The sequence below is a fragment of the Ailuropoda melanoleuca genome, chromosome 1, assembly GCF_002007445.2.
Source record: "Ailuropoda melanoleuca isolate Jingjing chromosome 1, ASM200744v2, whole genome shotgun sequence".
Taxonomy (NCBI): domain Eukaryota; kingdom Metazoa; phylum Chordata; class Mammalia; order Carnivora; family Ursidae; genus Ailuropoda; species Ailuropoda melanoleuca.
Genome location: NC_048218.1, coordinates 67,022,387 through 67,039,122, shown reverse-complemented (window position 1 = coordinate 67,039,122; position 16,736 = coordinate 67,022,387). Strand labels below are relative to the sequence as shown.

Here is a 16,736-nt window from a genome sequence, read left to right as displayed (position 1 = left end):
TGCCACTCCCCCTGCTTGTGTTCGCTGGTTGTCTATCTCTGTCAAATAAATGAATAAAATCTTAAAAAAAAAAAAAGAAGAAAAGGAAATGGCACAATCTCATTCTTTTTTTATGGCTGAGTAATACTCCATTGTGTGTGCATGTAGCACATCTTTATCCATTTAACCAACATTGGACACTAAGGTTGCTTCTATAAATATAGGGGTGCATATATCTTTTCAAATTAGTGTTTTTGCTTTGTTAGGGTAAATAGCCAGTAGTGGAATTCCTGGATTGTAAGGTATTTCAGTTTTTAATTTTTTGAGGAACCTACATACTCTTTCCCACAGTGGCTACACCAATTTATATTCCATTGACAGTACATGAGGGTTTCTTTTTCCCCACATCCTCACCAGCACTTGTTATTTCTTATCTTTTTGGTTCTAGCCAGTTTGATAGATGTGAGGTGGTCTGTCTTTCTTTTTTTTTCTTCATTGTGTTTTTGATTTGCATTTCGCTGATGATTAGGGAACACCTTTTTGTGTCTGTTGACCATCTGTATTTATTCAGGTCCTCTGCTCACTTTTTAATTGGATTATTTGTGAGGTTTTTTGTTTGTTTTGTTTTGGTATTGAGTAGTAGAAGTTCTTTATAGACTTTGGATATTAATTTCTCATCAGATATATTTTGTGCAGGGGCGCCTGGGTGGCACAGCGGTTCAGCGTCTGCCTTCGGCTCAGGGCGTGATCCCAGCGTTGTGGGATCGAGCCCCACGTCAGGCTCCTCTGCTATGAGCCTGCTTTCTTCCTCCCCCACTCCCCCTGCTTGTGTTCCCTCTCTCCCTGGCTGTCTCTCTCTCTGTCAAATAAATAAATAAAATGTTTAAAAAAAAAAAAAAGATGTATCTTGTGCAAATGTCTTCTCCCATTCAGTAGGTTGCCTTTTCATTTTGTTGGTAACCACCAGCAAAACACCTTTGCTGTGCAAAAGCTTTTTATTTTGATGTAATCCTAATAGTTTATTTTTGCTTTTGTCCTTGCCTGAGGAGATATATCTAGAAAAATGTTTCTTTGGCCAGCTGGTGTCAAAGAGGTTACTGCCTGTATTTTTGTCTGGGGTTTTATGGCATTACCCCTCTTATGTAGGTCTTTAATTCATTTTGAATTTATTTTTGTGTATGGTTTTAAGAAAGTGGTCCAGTTTCATTCTTTTGCATGTAGCTGCCTAGTTTTCCCAGCACTATTTATTAAAGAGACTGTCTTTTCCCCATTGTATGTTCTTGCCTTCTTTGTCATAGGTAAATTAACCATATAATTGTGGCTTTATTTCTGGAGTCTCTTTTCTGTTCCACTGATCTATATGTCTGTTTTTGTGCCAGAAGCATACTGTTTTAATTACTATAGCTTAGTAATATATCTTGAAATCTGGGATTGTGATACGTCTGTCTTTGTTCTACTTTCTCAAGATTTCTTTTGATATATGGGGTCTTTTTGGTTCCATATACATTTCAGTATTATATGTTCTAGTTCTGTAAAAAATAACATATAACATTTTTAATGTAATATAACCTTGTTTTCTAAAATGAAAAATTCAGAGAGAATTTTTTTTACAGTTTTATTAATATGTGTATTACCTGGCTTAATATAACATAACTGGATTCTCATATTTGCTAATACATTCACTCTGTGGTGACATCCCATGTTAGCTTCTGCAAAATGCCACTATGTATTCATGAGAGGAGAGTGGAAAAAAACCAGTATGACTATGGAAGTATTTCGGATCTCATGGACAACCTGAAAGGATGTCAGGGACCTTCAGGAGTCCCTGGACCACACTTTGAGAACCATTGATAAAGATTTACTGAAATTCTTAAAAAATGAAGGTATATATATTCTTAAAAAATGAAATGTATATACTAGAAGGATAGATTCAGAAGAACTTCCATGTGGAATAGAAGAGAACTTACATCATGATTTAATGGAAGTTGAAAGAATGGAATGTCCAGGTAGGATGGGGGGAGTCAGCACTGTCTCAGGTAAGATTACTTGATTTGAGCGCTCCATCTTATAGTTATCTAATTTATAAGTTGCTAGCATAGCAGCCAAAATGCACATTTATCATAAGAAATATAGAGAAACAGACTAGAGTATTTGCTGTGAACTATGGATCCCTGAACCCTTCAAAATCAAAAGATAACTGTGGACCTTGTCAAACTCTGACAAATGTAGCTCCATTCAGAATTTTGAATGCAATCATGGGTCAGGCAGAAGGCAAGGTTATAGTTCATGAATCACACAAAGGCCTGTTCCACCAGTGTGCTGCTTCCCCTCCTTGCCCTGTTCTATGACTTGGTGAGCTTGGAATTAGAAATAACTCCTATTGACCAGTTACATTTAACTGTTCTTGTCAAAACTATCCTGGAAATATAGACACACACACACAGACACAGATACACTCTTGGTCTTAACTTTCTCTTTTTCCGGACTCCAGGAATATTCCGCATTGTTGCTAACATTCTTTCTTTAGGCAGTATGTTCACAGTACAGTTAATTGTGTTGTATCTTTCTTTTTATATTCGAACACTTGTTATATTTATGGTCACCTTGATTTTGTTTCCTGGACGCAATACTTTGAAACAATTCCCTTCTAGTGATAACCACATCCTTTTTATATGGCTGTATACTACTTTTAATCTCAGGAATAACCATTTCTTTAAATTCGGGGGTAGTTATTTTGTCAGTATTCTCATCACAGATTATTCTTTGTAAAAGTTTGGCCATAAGAAGAAGGAAGTTGTTAGAAAAAATTTGGTTCACGAGAAATGATTTTGTAAGGGAAATGTAAGAATGCTTTTAGGCAGAGATGATGTAGCTGATAGAATAAGGAAGATTATTTTAAAAAGGCAGTGAAACAGCAGAGCCTTGGAGATGGGTAGGAATTGAATCAGTAGCAGAGTAGAGAGGAAATTGAAAATTGAAAGGAACATATGGCTCCAGAAATAAAGAGGAGAGGTGGTAAGGACAGCTACTTCTGCCAAGTGATCTAGGTCTTTTCTGTAAAGTCAATCATATAGAATCTTGAAAGTGGACCTGGAGAGAGTATAATTGATACCATGGGTAACAAGGAGCTATTGTAGATTCCTCACTGGGGAGATGACAGGAAAACAGTTTTTTGTTTTGTTTTGTTTTTGTTCTTAAGATTTTATTTATTTGAGAGAGGGGGAGGGAGCACACGCATGCACACAAGGGAGCGAAGGGAAAGGGACAGAGGGAGAGGGAGAAGCTGATTCCCTGATGAGCAGGAAGCCCAATGTGGGGCTCAATCCCAGGATCCTCAGATCATGACCTGAGCCGAAGCAGACACTTAACCAAATGAGCCACCCAGGTGCCCCCCCCAAAGTTTTATGTTAATTTTTTCATGGAAGAATATATGAGAGTGATGATAATGCCGTAAGGCAGCAAGATTGATAAAGTTAATTAGGGTGAAATGGATGTTGCTGGATATGGGTGTAGAATACTGAGAATGAAGAAGAGGAAGAGTCCAAAATAAGCCGTCTACCTGGGAGTTATGGGTAGAGGGTACTAAAATGTGCAACCCAAATGAAATATTTATTCATCACACCCTATGTCTGGCAAATTTATTTTAGCACATTTCACATTTGTTATATCACTTATTAACATTGTTGAGTCTGTAAGAAAGAAGTTGGGAAGGGTAGCAGGGTTGGAAGGAAAAATAAAAGGGGGATATATATGATAAACCTGCAGCTCTGATTAAATCTGTTTCATTCATGAAGACTTTTGCAGTTATTTTCAATCTCATTAATTTTCCCTTTGATTCCTGCCCTTACTCTGTACCATTCATTTAGGTTTAGCCTAACATGTACTATCTTGAATTGCTAGGTGGGGTTTTTTTTGTTACGCATCAAAACTCCCCATATACATTTTTAAGGCCTTTGAAAAGGAGACCTTATATTTAGAATGTATTCTCAGTATCTAGAATTGTGCTCTGTACATATTAGAATTTTAGTTAAATTTAAAGCTTTTGTTAAATTATTTCAGACTAAGTTTGGGACATTGCAGGCACGTAATGGTTGTTGAAGTGTATCTTACTTGCAGATATCAAGATAAGATACAATTGCACGAAATAGTTAAAAATAAAAGTAGGATAGTTTATTTATTTTGGGGCCAGAAATGAAATAAGTCTTGAAAGAGTTATTCTGGATTCTGGGCTCGAGTTACTAGGGATCATGGGAATCAAGGGAAGGGTTTTTTTCAATGTAGGGAGACCTCTTTATATTTAAGGTCAGGAGAATGAAGTGAAAGAGATCGAAATGAAGAAAACATAATAGATATACTTTAGAAGTAGCAAGAAAGAACCACCTTAGGCTGTGACAAGGGGTGAGGAGGTATGACATTATAGGTCTCTACCTCTTCTAAAGATGTTGGGGAAGAAGTTAGAGGAGTATGGAAGGTAGATATGACATGGGAGTCATGCCTGACAGTTTCCCTAGTCTCAAAGTGAGAGATCTAGAGGGGGCTTCAGGTTTTAGGTGGAGAAATGCCTGGGTTTAGTAAGATCTTATCAAAGAAGGATAGGTAGGCTAATTGACAGTTTTGATGGTATTTCTGGGTTGATACTGAGAACTGCATTGAAATGCAGGTCTCAAATGTAGACATGAAGTTGTACATGGGTTGAGGTGAAATGGTAAAGCTTAAGTGATAAGGAAGAAACCAGTGTTTGGTTTTTTTAATCTGACGATTTCCTAGTCTCTTGGTTTTCTTCTCTTTCTTTTCTTTTCTTTTCTTTTCTCTTTTCTTTTCTTTTCTTTTCTTTTCGTGTTTGGTTTTTTTAATCTGACGATTTCCTAGTCTCTTGGTTTTCTTCTCTTTCTTTTCTTTTCTTTTCTTTTCTCTTTTCTTTTCTTTTCTTTTCTTTTCTTTTCTTTTCTTTTTCTTTTCTTCTTTTCTTTTCTTTTCTTTTCTTTTCTTTTCTTTTCTTTTCTTTTCTTTTCTTTTTTCTTTTCTTTTCAGATTTTATTTATTTATTTGTCAGAGAGAGAGAGAACACAGTCGGGGGGAGTAGCAGGCAGAGGGAGAAGCAGACTCCCTGCTGAGCATGGATTCCCAGTGTGGGACACCATCCCAGGACCCTGGCATCATGACCTGAGCCGAAGGCAGATGCTTAACCGACTGAACCACCCAGGCATCCCTCTCTTGGTTTTCTTGATGCCCTAACAAATGTGTTTCAAAAATCCAGCAAACCAGTCTTTTCAAATACCATGTACCTGCAGGTGCTGCTTTGATTAAACCTTGGTTTATTTTAGGTGAAAACACTGAGAACTTGATTTTCTTGTAAAGACAGTTCTCAAGAAACAAATAGACAACGTATGGATGAATTATTGTCTGTCACGCTTAAGAGGTTTTCATGTTTTGGGGTGCCTGGGTCGCTCTGTTGGTTTAAGCATCTGATTCTTTTTTTTTTTTTTTAAGATTTTATTTATTTATTTGACAGAGCGAGAGAGCACAAGCAGGGGGAACAGCAGAGGGAGAGGGAGAAGCAGGCTCCCTGCCGAGCAGGGAGCCCAAGGCCGGGCTTGATCCCAGGACCCTGGGATCATGACCTGAGCCGGAGGCAGACGCTTAACTGTCTGAGCCACTCAGGCGCCCCTAAGCATCTGATTCTTGTTCTCAGCTCCGTTCTTGATCCTCAGCGTGATGAGTTCAAGCCCCACGTTGGGCTCCACGCTGGCCGTGGAGCCTGCTTTAAAAAAAAAAAAGTTTTCATGTTTTTATAGATCACAATTATCTTCTTAAAGCCAAAGAAAACTTAAGTTTTCTCATACTTTTTTTGCAACTCATTCTTCCTAGCTGACTTATTATCATCACACCTTCCATCTCTTTATCATTTAGAGTTACCTCCATCTTTTCTAAGCACCTTGTAGGTTGGATCTGTGTACTTTAGTGTGTGGTTATGTTATACATAGAGCAGATTAATTTATTCCATTTATGGGTAATAAGCCTCTTGGTGCATTCTAAAAATGTAACTTCCTGTGTGCCTGACATTCACAGTGTTTTGATTGATTGTTACTTCTAGGTTTGAGGCTGGGCTTTCATATGTTAGTTAAAAGTATGCCTTACATTTGAGAATGCTAGTAGTACAAATACATCTTTCCAGGGATGCCTGGGTGGCTCAGTCCATTAAGCATCTGCCTTCCACTAGGGTCATGATCCCAGGGTCCTGGGGTTGAGTCCCTCATTGGGCTCCATACTCAGTGGGGACCCACTTCTCTCTTTCCCTCTGCCTGCTGCTCCCCCTGCTTGTGTATGCGTGCTCTCTCTCTCTCACAAATAAATAAAATCTAAAAAAAACACCACTTCCCATATATGTGGAAATAACTGAAAGGTTTAGATACATTTATTATTCTTTTTCACTGTTTACACATAAAGGCTCTTCCTTGGTTTGTGAATATCTTCTAATTGCAGAATTTGTGAATTTGTCTTATACTCTACTTGGCACTTTTGCTAAAAATAATTCCTCTGTTTCTTACTGCTGCATGCTACATTTTCATGGTTTCTTTGCCATTTAGAAGCTGATGGAAACATTGGAACTACTTTTTGGTGCCCCTGCAAAATGGGACAGAGCAATTCAGCAGCTGCTTACATAGTCTGCAATCATCTCTGCTGTCTCACACACAACAGAAGTTTTGTATTTCAATACACGTCAGTTCAGAGTTGTAACATGTCTGTATTCCAAAGCCTTGGTGGTTGTGATTTTATCATTTTATTTTATGTTCCAAATAATGATACCAAAAGAAGCTATAAGAAGGTTCACTAGTATTCTATAACCTGATAGAATTATTAACCTAGTAATCATTTATATCCTGTTTTTGTGTGAGGGTTCTTTTTGATTTGTGATTCTCATACTGCCTACACCTCAGGAATTTATGAAAGCTTCCAGTTCCTTATTTTGTCAGCCTGAAATCCCTGCCTTATGTTGCATTTTCCTCATGAATCCCTTCTACACAGCTGTACACTGTCAGTCTGTAAGATGTTTATAATGTTTTGCACCATTTTTTTAGTGTATGTTTTGGAAAAGGTAGCCATTAGTACATGGTACTTCATGGATTGTTATTAAGGAGTTATTTATTTATTTTAGCTTATAAAGAACAGAGATTTATTTTCACAGTTCTGGAGGCCGGAAGTCTAGGATCAGTATGCTAGAATGGTAGGGTGAGGGCCCTCTTCCAGGTTGCAGACTTCTTGTTGTGTCCTTATATGGTGGAAAGGTCAGGGATGTTTAATGCAGTTCATAGCCTGTTGCGTTGAAATATTTTAGTTTTAAGTGTTCTCATTTCAAGGATAGATGGAAAATGTAGTATTAAAGAGTGAATGACTGAGTATCATCAATTGTGATGAGAATTGGCACTACCATTTCTGATCTAAGAACCTTCATGCATTTTTGTTTTTTGTGTTTTGTGGGTTTTTGTTTGTTTTGTGTGTGTGTGTGTGTGTGTTTAAGACAAGCATCTCTTTTTTTACCTGTGAAAACAAATCTGAAGGTGGGTTAACATCTTGTATTTATTTGTTGTGTAATTAGTATCCTGCCTTTTACCTAAACAGTGGCCTAAAACTATATGCAGTTCTAAAAACATCTTTATTTGGTGATGGTTTGGTGTATAGGCTAAGCTATGATATTGTCAGAGTGTTGAGTTTAAAGATAATTAAATTTTCATTTTTTGTCTTACCTTTCTTCTGACGTGATTACCTTTTAGAATTTTTCGTTACTTCATGATATTTTATAAATCGAGAGAAAGCCTACTGTGAAGTCATAATACCCTTTTATTCCCCCAATATTTTACTGATTTTTGGAATTTAAACCTCTTTTTGTGCTTTTAACTTCATCAGTTTCCTTAAATGTGGGAGTGAATCTTACTTTGTCCTGACTTCTATTTATTCTTTGGTCTTATAATCCTTTCCTGTGATATCTTTAATCTTCTTTTCCAGATAGATTTTTGTAAAATCTTAGTTCTGTTCCTTATATACTCTTGACTCTTACTATTCTCTTGCTTATTAATGAACTCTTTAACACACTATTGCATACGCACACATATATAATCATTTTGGAAGCACCTGTTTGTAGGTTTAGCAAAGGATTAAACATGCAGTGGCTTTGTCAGAATGGACGTTTTGTTTATTTCTAAAATTGGCTTTTTTTTTTTTAACAGATAAGTGTAAAGCAGGAAATTACTTTTACTGATGTATCTGAGCAACTGATGAGAGACAAAAAACAAATCAGAGAGCCAGTAGACTTACAGAAAAAGAAGAAACGGAAACAACGTTCTCCTGCAAAAGTAAGAGAATATATTAAGGTTGTGGTCCCTAACCTCCTAATCCCAAGCTATTGGTAAATCTTATGGGCAGGAATCTGGCTGGACCATAAAGCAAACATAAAAATCTCATGTGGCTTAGTAAAAGTTGGAATGTTGTATCAGAATCACCAGGAGGATGGGATGCGTGTCTGCATGGAGGTGGTGGGCCATTGGTTTTAATTTTTCCACTTTTTTCACCATGCCTTTTTTTCTAAAAATAAACTTTTCTTTTTCCACGTCTCTCTTTTCTGCCCTTGATTCTCATTCATATTAGTTTTACTTATTTTAATATTATGATTTCAAGAAAATTCAACACCAATTATTCATCAGGGAAAAGTTATCGGATACCTGTATTAGAATGTAAGCTCCACGAGGGCAGGGACTTCATATTATTCACAGTTGTATCCCCAGAGCCTGGACTAGTAGGCATAATAGACCCTTAATAAATACTTGATGGGTGAATGAAGAGATTAGTAAATAAGTGACCTAGTAAATAGTAGTAAAAATTGCCTGCTTTTTTCCCTCTTCAGTATAGTAGTAGCTGACTGTAGGTAGCATTTTGGTCTTCCTAGGAAGTCTGTGAATTCTGAGTGGTATGTTTACATCTTTATAGTTATTTTTCATCTTTTGTTTTCCCTCATATAGTGAAGAAGGATTTTTTTTTTAAGGTCATAATGTAATGTGACCTTTTAATTTTGATGGCTCCTTATTTTTGCCTTTGTAATTTAGATCATCATCATCATTTATTTTATTACTCTATTTTTGGATTCAGTGGTGTGCTGGAGCCAGCTTGTATTGGCTTGCCAGAGCTGATTGCTAAGTTTACAGGAATTTTGCAATCCAATGCTAAAAGCATTAGTAACTTAAAATTAGCCATAGTGAGAATATTTACACCTTGGATATCAACAAACACTTCCCACCACCCGACTCCTTACTCTGTTGGTAAACATTAACAACATACCACAGCTTTGGGGATATATATGTATACTTACTATAGAAAAATTTGAAAAATATAGAGACTAAAATAACCCATAGTCATACTGCCTAGAGATAGCTAACATAATTTTCTGCCATAGTCTCTTTCTATATTCAAATTTACGTACATAGATCGATTGATTGAATGTCCTGATTTATTAACAGTGTGTAAATGATTTTTACATTTAATTAATGGTTTTTATAAAGACTATTAGCTGTATAATACTTTATTTTTTGATGTATCATATTACATTCGGTGATGGCTATGTTGTTGGAAGTTGTGTTCTCTTTTCCTTCATTTTAAAATCATGCTGCCCTTAAAATACTTGTGTATAGATCTTCATGTGTTACTGAATCAATCGTCAGTCAGAGGGCATGAATTTTTCAAAAAGGGTTCTTGACAATGTGGCTCCTTCCAGAAATGTTGTACCAGTTACATTGCTACCCGTGGTGGATCTGAGGTGTGTCATGTCTGTACTTTCAAGTGTGAGACTGTTTTTTGTAGCTTAAGATGGACATGTCATTATAGTTTAAATTTTAATTTCTTTAGTTACTGGCCATACTAAACTTTTTTTCTCCCATAATTATTGGCATTTTATATTTCATATTTTGTGAAGTCCCTCCTTGCCTTTCTCCTTCCCTTTGTTTTCTTGGGGTTAATTTTTTTCTCAGTGACTTATATATACTTGTTTGTTGTTGTTGTTTTACATTAATGAATAAATCAAGTTTTTCATATACAGAACAATACAAGGTTTTGAGGAAAAAATTAATTTATAAAATTGCGATAGTATGTTACTTTGGGTTCACTGCCAATCTATAAGGAATAAAGTCTTTTAAAAAAAACTGTATGTTCTACATTTTCCTTGATATTTTATTGCCATTTTTTTTTTCTGGTGCTATTCTTGAGTGTAATGTATCCTAGAATTCAGACTAAAACTCAGATTATTATCTTCCAGTAGGGTGTTATTTGGTGCTATGTTCTAGGTGTTTCTAAATACAGAGAGATTTTTAGAGGTTTTAAGCTGTTTTGCTTGTCTCATTTGTAGATAAACTCATAATGTATTAGGATGCTTCTAAGGGTAATGTAAGTATATATCTGTATAATTGCTAGATGAAAGATTTGGCTTATTTTAAGTATATTATAAGAAAATGTTTTGGGGAGGTCTTTTTAGGGAATTCCTGGGAGAGTGAAATAATTAGAAATAATACATGGAAGATGAAGGTGTGAGAGTAACAAAAACAATTATTTTTAAACTGTCCTGACATGTTAAATGTAACAGAGAATGGTTGTGGACTGGTTTTAACACTGGTCTGCAGTCTCCAGATGAATGGTTTTTGTGTCTGGAGTCTTAGAATTTGAGGCAGAACCAGTGAGTTATTTTACATTTTCTCAAGCATGTTTTAAAAAATTTACACTTCATGTTTTTCATTAAAGTAGCTGTTTCTGCCTTTTTGTAGGAAGAAAAGCTTTTCTCACATTTATAAATCAATGTGGTTTTTGTTTTAAATTCCTTAAAAACGGTTTTATGTTTCACAAAGAATTATAATTTATTATGCTTAGAGGACTCTACTCCCCCCCCCCAAATCTTTCCCAGATCTTGAATTTTGCCATTATGAATATTTTGGGTGTGTGCCACCATTGTGTCATATTAGATTGAGGATCTGTACAGAAAATATAACGTGATAGACTTTTAATTAAATATTAGAGCTTACACATCCATATAAATGTGACTTCTTCAAGATCGGCTCTGTAGTGAGAAGTACCGTTATTATTATGTCATCTTTATCTGCCATGGATTTTCAGCAGTAATTGCTTTCTAAGCCTCTATCATACGGCAAAGGCAAATTTGATACTTGAAAATTGCCAAAATACGTTTGGCAACGTGTTTGAAGAGGATAAGCAAGCTAGGGAATGTTAGCTAGGTCAAGTTATTTGGTACTATCATGGATTAAGCTGTTTTATGAAAGTAAATTTTCTACAGAATAAGATCTTGTCCCTTTTAAATGTCAAATTTAATTTAATTTTAACAGCTTTGTCGGGGATCTTTAATGTGTTATGTTCCTTTTAAATATAGCGCATTTGTACCATAATGTCTGATGTCTGTCTATGTTGATGATGTAAACGTTTTTTAAAAAAATCATATTATAATAATGAAGCCCTTTGGAAGGACTGAGATATTAGGGCTTTCCCTGCCTCTTACCCTGAAAACTCCTGCATGGTAGACTTTGTTTTTTTGATGTTTGTAATTGCTTCATTGTCTCATTCCTTAATGACGTGCTATTCTTTTTTACATTGCTATACTTAGTTCCATCGCCCCTTTGAATCTCGTTTTGTTGCGGATTAGTACTATGGAGAACTAAAGTTATCAGAAATGTGTGAAAAGTTTTAGTAAACTTAATTCGTTCTCTGTGCATTCATGTCAATGGGTCCTCCTGGCTCTCATTAGATCACCTATAGGGCTTTTCCAGCTATAAAGAACCCAGGCCCCATCCCTGGGGCTTCTTATTGAGGGGATTTCCATTTATACTTTAAAAGAGTCCAGGGTGATTGTGATTTATGTTTGCATTTGAGAATCTCAAGTCTTAATACTAGAAATTTCTGGAATAAGTAAGGAATGAGCTTTTACCACTTGACTTTGATTCTGACTTGTTAGAATCAAACCACCACAGAAGGTTTCTGTGAGGATTTATTGAGTCAACATCAATGAACTCTAAGAATCTTTTTAAGAAAAGTATAACAATATTATCTTAATCCAGTATTGTATATATTGTATAGGTCTTTTCAGATGTCTCAGTGACTGAATGAGATAGAGCAGAGTACTATTAATTCCTTACTTCTCATTCTGAAATGTTATTTCCTTTTTCATTCCCTCAGAAAACAATCTGGGTGCCTGTGATGTGCCAGAATCTCTTACCAGGTGCTGAAGAAAGGAGCTGTGTTTGTTTGTTTGAACAGTTTAGGTGTTCCAAGTAGAAACTGATTATTTAAAGTTGTGCTGAACTCAGGAAGGATGAAAGTATTCCACAGATCAAATAAATTGTAAATTGTATAGAGAATCCTTTCTTAGCGATTTATTATACACCATTAGTTCCCAGAAAAGATTTGTGATTTTGATATCAAAAAGATCTTAAATTGAATTATATAAATGAGGAAAACTTAATTAAAGGGAACAGAGAAATAGATATAGCAGGCATGTGTCATACTTTCTCCTGTGTGTTGACTTGATTATGGAAGAAGTGGCTTTGAAGCTGAAGAACTGATATAAGTTGGGGGATAGAAGTACAGAATAGTACTTAAGAGAAAAATGAAGATTAGTAAAAGAGTGTGTTAGTACTTTCTTTTCTTTTCTTTCTTTCTTTTCTTTTTTTTAAAGATTTTATTTATTTGTCAGAGCGTGCACCAACCAGAGGGAGCAGCAGGCAGAGGGAGAGGGAGAAACAGGCTCCCTGCTGAGCAAGGAGCCTGATATGGGGCTCGATTCCAGGATCCTGGGATTATTCATGACCTGAGCTGAAGGCAGATGCTTAACTGACTCAGCCACCCAGGTGTCCCTAATATTTTATTTCTCTGATTTTCTCAGAGAGCTATGTATTTTGGGTAAATAATTTTCTCACAAAACTGAACCCTGACTTTAAAAAATATTTTGATGTAAACCTTTTTTTAAATATCACATACTTTTTTACATAATACTTAGGAAACCTAAGAGAAATGACCTTTTCTAAAACTCAGGGTTATTTTGCTGAACATTAGTTATTGTACCGTGCTTACAATACGATGACTTTTGTGTTCTGGCACTGTCAAAAACTTGTCATTTTAAAATGACATTTGTGATGTATAAAATCTAGTATGAGAAATAGTGAAAATTCTCAAGAATGAGAGTGACAGTATGAGGGTGGGATATTAGAGGTAACTAGGAGAGTCAAGATGTTGTGCTGGTTCTTGCTATGGATGGTTCTGGCTGTGTTATTTTGTTGTATGTCTTTGGGATGGCACCATTCTTCTGTTTCTAATTGGATTTGAAGAATAAAGAGAATTTTAGAAGATCTCGTTCTCCACCCCCAGTTGCAGTGAACTGACTCACAATACATGAGAAATTTAAACTATCTCCGCTACATTGGTTTTTGGGTTTTGGTGGTTTAGAAGATGATTTAGGTTGATTTAAGATTATATGATAAAACCTATAATTCATTACCTTAAAATATACTTTAATAATTTTAATAGTACATAACAGAGAATGGAGAAAATAATTTCTGCCTTTTAAGACAGCATAACTTTTCCTCACTGGTGTTAGGTTGTTCAGTGGCAGTGACGTTTGAGGAGTGAAAACTCTAAATTTAATAGAGCTTTGTTAGTGCTTTGTTAGTGCTTTGAGAAATTTAAACTATCTCCGCTACATTGGTTTTTGGGTTTTGGTGGTTTAGAAGATGATTTAGGTTGATTTAAGATTATATGATAAAACCTATAATCATTACCTTAAAATATACTTTAATAATTTTAATAGTACATAACAGAGAATGGAGAAAATAATTTCTGCCTTTTAAGACAGCATAACTTTTCCTCACTGGTGTTAGGTTGTTCAGTGGCAGTGACGTTTGAGGAGTGAAAACTCTAAATTTAATAGAGCTTTGTTAGTGCTTTGCCTGATGAAAATTGATGTATTATTTAAAATAACCATTATATGTAGCACTTAGCTAGGAATAGATTTGGCTCAGAACAAAAAATATATCTAATGGACCATGAGATTAGGAAAGCAGATTAATTGAGGAGTTCCATTTGATTTTGAAATTTTTTTTTTAAAGATTTTATTTATTTATTTGACAGAGAGAGAGACAGCCAGTGAGAGAGGGAACACAAGCAGGGGGAGTGGGAGAGGAAGAAGCAGGCTCCCAGCAGAGGAGCCTGATGTGGGGCTCGATCCCACAACGCTGGGATCACGCCCTGAGCCGAAGGCAGACGCTTAACGACTGAGCCACCCAGGCGCCCCTGATTTTGAAATTTTTTACTGAAAAATTCTGTTCTAAATTTATAAACAGTTAAGGAAATCAAGTATGTTAAGTATCGTTTAGACTATTAACAATTTCTCCACTCTTTTTTTTTTTTTAAAGATTTTATTTATTTATTCGACAGAGATAGAGACAGCCAGTGAGAGAGGGAACACAAGCAGGGGTAGTGGGAGAGGAAGAAGCAGGCTCATAGCAGAAGAGCCTGATGTGGGGCTCGATCCCATTACGCCGGGATCACGCCCTGAGCCGAAGGCAGACGCTTAACCGCTGTGCCACCCAGGCGCCCCAATTTCTCCACTCTTGATAAAGCCGGATTGCTTGGTCTTTATAATATACCATATTTCTCCAAGAGTAGGAGTGACAGGAAGCAAGATAAATCATGTGGCGATACTATAGCAGGCGTTTTGGGATTTAACCCTTGAAATTCAAAATCTTCAGTTGTAATAGTGTTCATAAATTGAGGGGGAAAAGAAAAGCAAAAATATTTTATGGTAATAGTTACTGTCGCAAGTGAGACTGCTAATCTCTAAGGCAGACACATTTAACTGGTAGATCACATTCTACCAAAAGATCTTGAAAGGGTGCAAACAGGAACAAAAGCCGTATCTATACCAAGGAAGAAAATTTTGCCTATATTCATGTGACATTTCTTTTCCACTAAGGGCCTTTGTTCTTTGCATAGCCACGTCTCTGCGGCACTACTTAACTTCAAAAAATTGAAAGGTATCACTTTTGGCAAAAATTTTTAAAAAGAATAAAGTGGTGAGCCATGAGGATGTTTGGTATGGGTAGCAGTCAGCCATGTCATTAGCCATTTATAGAGTCTCACTATGTTCCAGTCACCATTTGGGCACTGGGGTTATAGTGGTGAATAAAACAGTGCTTATATTTAAAACAGATTACAAATTGGAAGAGCCACTGGTGCTCTTCTGAGGCAAGATGAATTTTACTCCTTGTCCTTTATACAAATATGTTTGTTATTCTGGCCCAGAAAAGAGAAAGAAAGAAATGTCCAAGAATTTGATTTTTCTGTCTTTGAACTTATAAATGTGCTAGATATTTTAGTCGTCTTATTCACAACCCAGTGTTAGCTGTTTCATCCATAAAATCCACCTTGAGTTAAGGCTTGAATCCACAGTGTGAAAGGCAGCATTACCTTCAGTGCCAGAAAACAATGACCTAGAACTCCTCCTTAACTCTTCATAAAAGGGCTTTGTACAGTCAGGGATAACATCCGTTTCGCATTAAGTAACTTGGGCCAGATTTGTTCCTTGCAGAGACTTCCCTTGCAGTTGCTATGCCACAGAAAGCTATTGAACTGCCATGTATTTTGGCGCTTGGATCTTTGTTATCAACATATGTGAAAAAAATACCTGGTGCTATCTTGTTTTTAGTTGTTTCATATAGAATGTTTAACATCTTTTTGTTACTTGTTTTGTTAGAAATATTTTGAATCTTCTTTGAAAAGGCTTTGGATTTTGTTTTGTTTTGTTTTGCATAGTGTTAACTTGCATATTATTTTGTGACTTGGAGGGGTCAAAAAATTTAAAGCGACTGGCCAGAGATGAAACTTCCTGTTCTCACTGACTCTCATCAGGAAGCTGTGACACCCACTTCCATTCTTGTGCCAAATGTTTCTCTTTATGACTCTGGTGTAGAGACTTTGAAGCATTGTTGACCACATTGGCAGTTTGCCCAGAACCCAAATATCCTGTATAATTTGCATAATAATTACCATTGATTTACATACAGTGCAGGCTGAGTTGTCTTCCAGAATTTAAAGTAAAAGAATGTTTTAAAAATTAAAGCCTTTTCCTCCTTAACCTCTCCTGTTTTCTAGGTTTGAGAAGGGGGTTGTTGCTGTGTGTTTACAGGCCCTAATCAGTTTCCACAGGCCTTTGTATTTCCTAAGATGTTTCCTAGATTTTTCTGCCCTGTGTGGGACACAATTTCATAGCTCCTACACTGTATGCCCTCACCTCCAGTATTGTTTCCCTCTTACTTGCCATGTGCTCCTAGTGATCTGATCTCCTGCTGGTTTTCTTTGCTTCTTACCTTCACGTCATATTCTGCCATGTCATTTCTAATCTCCTCAATAATGAAAAAAAAAGATCATTTATTATTTTTACTCTGCCATATGTCTGATGAGAGAGACAGTTTAATGTTGCATGTGGAACAAATGGTTGATAAATTGGAATACATGAAGCCCAAAGATGACCTGCTCTCTGGCACTGTCCAGACCAGGCCCATAATAATCTCAGCCTCAGGAGGCCCAGGAAGATACGATTTCTTTGTCACCTGAGTTCCTTCCCCATACCCACTCTAATTTATGTATCCAACAAATGTTTTTAGGGATATGCTCAACCATAGTTTAGTAGTCCATTTTAAAATAAGTAACCTTAGAGATCC

At 36.2% G+C, this 16,736-nt stretch overlaps 1 protein-coding gene across 5 annotated transcripts in view; it reads left to right on the top strand.

Moving 5' to 3' along the window:
• ZNF148 (zinc finger protein 148) overlaps nt 1-16,736 on the top strand; it is a 120,685-nt gene that overhangs the window by 67,866 nt on the left and 36,083 nt on the right. For all 5 annotated transcript variants that reach the window (XM_019797002.2, XM_034659841.1, XM_034659821.1 and 2 more), the window contains one exon: nt 8,205-8,330. In XM_019797002.2, coding sequence (XP_019652561.1) covers nt 8,205-8,330 — 126 coding nt within the window. The remainder of the gene's footprint in view (nt 1-8,204; nt 8,331-16,736) is intronic.